This window comes from Manacus vitellinus, unplaced genomic scaffold, assembly GCF_001715985.3.
Source record: "Manacus vitellinus isolate BGI_N305 unplaced genomic scaffold, ASM171598v3 ctg7180002428794_pilon, whole genome shotgun sequence".
Classification (NCBI taxonomy): Eukaryota; Metazoa; Chordata; class Aves; order Passeriformes; family Pipridae; genus Manacus; species Manacus vitellinus.
This window is the reverse complement of record NW_021937842.1, coordinates 22,225-23,698: the sequence shown is the minus strand read 5'-3', so window position 1 is coordinate 23,698 and position 1,474 is coordinate 22,225. Positions and strand designations below refer to the sequence as shown.

The 1,474-nt window shown below is 51.2% G+C and overlaps 1 protein-coding gene across 1 annotated transcript; it reads left to right on the top strand.

Annotated features, from left to right (window-relative positions):
- The first annotated feature begins 230 nt into the window (after positions 1–230).
- On the top strand, positions 231–1,190 carry LOC108642708 (olfactory receptor 14J1-like). Its single transcript, XM_018087426.2, has one exon. It carries the CDS (start codon positions 231–233, stop codon positions 1,188–1,190), a length of 960 nt encoding a protein of 319 aa, XP_017942915.2.
- The last annotated feature ends 284 nt before the right edge of the window (positions 1,191–1,474 follow it).

Here is a 1,474-nt window from a genome sequence, read left to right as displayed (position 1 = left end):
GAGCTGTCAAAACCAGCTCCATGTTGCCACTGCAGCAGAGCAAAGCTGAGCCCTTTGCAGCACATGGGCAGAACTCTTGATGCTCATACCACTCTGAGCCAGCATAAGGGAAATACAAATGGTTTTGGGAGATTACTATGAAAGATGGAGTATCTTTGCTGAGAGGGGTATCTCCTAATTGTTCTGTGTCGTTTCCTTTTCTGAACAGACCCTGTCCTAAGGAACAGCAAATGTCCAACAGCAGCTCCCTCACCCAGTTCCTCCTCCTGGCATTCGCAGACAGGCGGGAGCTGCAGCTCCTGCACTTCTGGCTCTTCCTGGCCATCTCCCTGGCTGCCCTCCTGGCCAACGGCCTCATCCTCAGCGCCGTAGCCTGTGACCCCCACCTGCACACCCCCATGGGCTTCTTCCTGCTCAACCTCTCCCTCACAGACCTGGGCTGCATCTGCACCACTGTCCCCAAAGCCATGCACAATTCCCTCTGGGACACCACAACCATCTCCTACATGGGATGTGCTGCACAGCTCTTTTTCTTTGCCTTTTTCATCTCAGCAGAGTATTTCCTCCTCACCATCATGTGCTACGACCGCTACGTTGCCATCTGCAAACCCCTGCACTACGGGACCCTCCTGGGCAGCAGAGCTTGTGCCCACATGGCAGCAGCTGCCTGGGCCACTGCCTTTCTCAATGCTCTGCTGCACACAGCCAATACATTTTCCCTGCCCCTGTGCCAGGGCAATGCCCTGGGCCAGTTCTTCTGTGAAATCCCACACATCCTCAAGCTCTCCTGCTCACACTCAGGCTACTGCAGGGAAAATGGGCTCATTTTGGTTATTGCCTGTTTAGCATTTGGTTGTTTTATTTTCATTGTTTTCTCCTATGTGCAGATCTTCAGGGCTGTGCTGAGGATCCCCTCTCAGCAGGGACGGCACAAAGCCTTTTCCACGTGCCTCCCTCACCTGGCTGTGCTCTCCCTGTTTGCCAGCACTGCCATATTTGCCGACCTGAAGCCCCCCTCCATCTCCTCCCCATCCCTGGATCTGGCACTATCAGTTCTGTACTCGGTGGTGCCTCCAGCACTGAACCCCCTCATCTACAGCCTCAGGAACCAGGAGATCAAGGATGCCCTGAGAAAAATGATGACTGGATGCTTTTCAGGAGCAATAAAGTTCCAGTTTTCTGGTGCATAGCATTCAGAATGGGACTCCTTAATGGCCCAGCCTTCCTGCTCAGGTTTTTCGTGAAGGCCATCAAGTTCTTCTTGCAATAATTTCCTGTGCACTTAAATATTCTTAGGCACCTGCCTTATAATTTTATGTCCATCTTTTTTGATTTTTACTCAGAGGTGTATAAATGATCAGTTGTGCTTGTTGAGTATTTAAACAAAATAAAGGACCCTGCAGTGCCTTCTTTGTCCAAGACCCTTCTTCTCAGATGTTCCTAAAGGACAGCACACTGCAGGACAGGGTGTATT

Excerpts from the sequence above, each read along its gene's own strand:
- LOC108642708 (XM_018087426.2), top strand. The coding sequence starts at position 231 with ATGTCCAACAGCAGCTCCCTCACCCAGTTCCTCCTCCTGGCATTCGCA.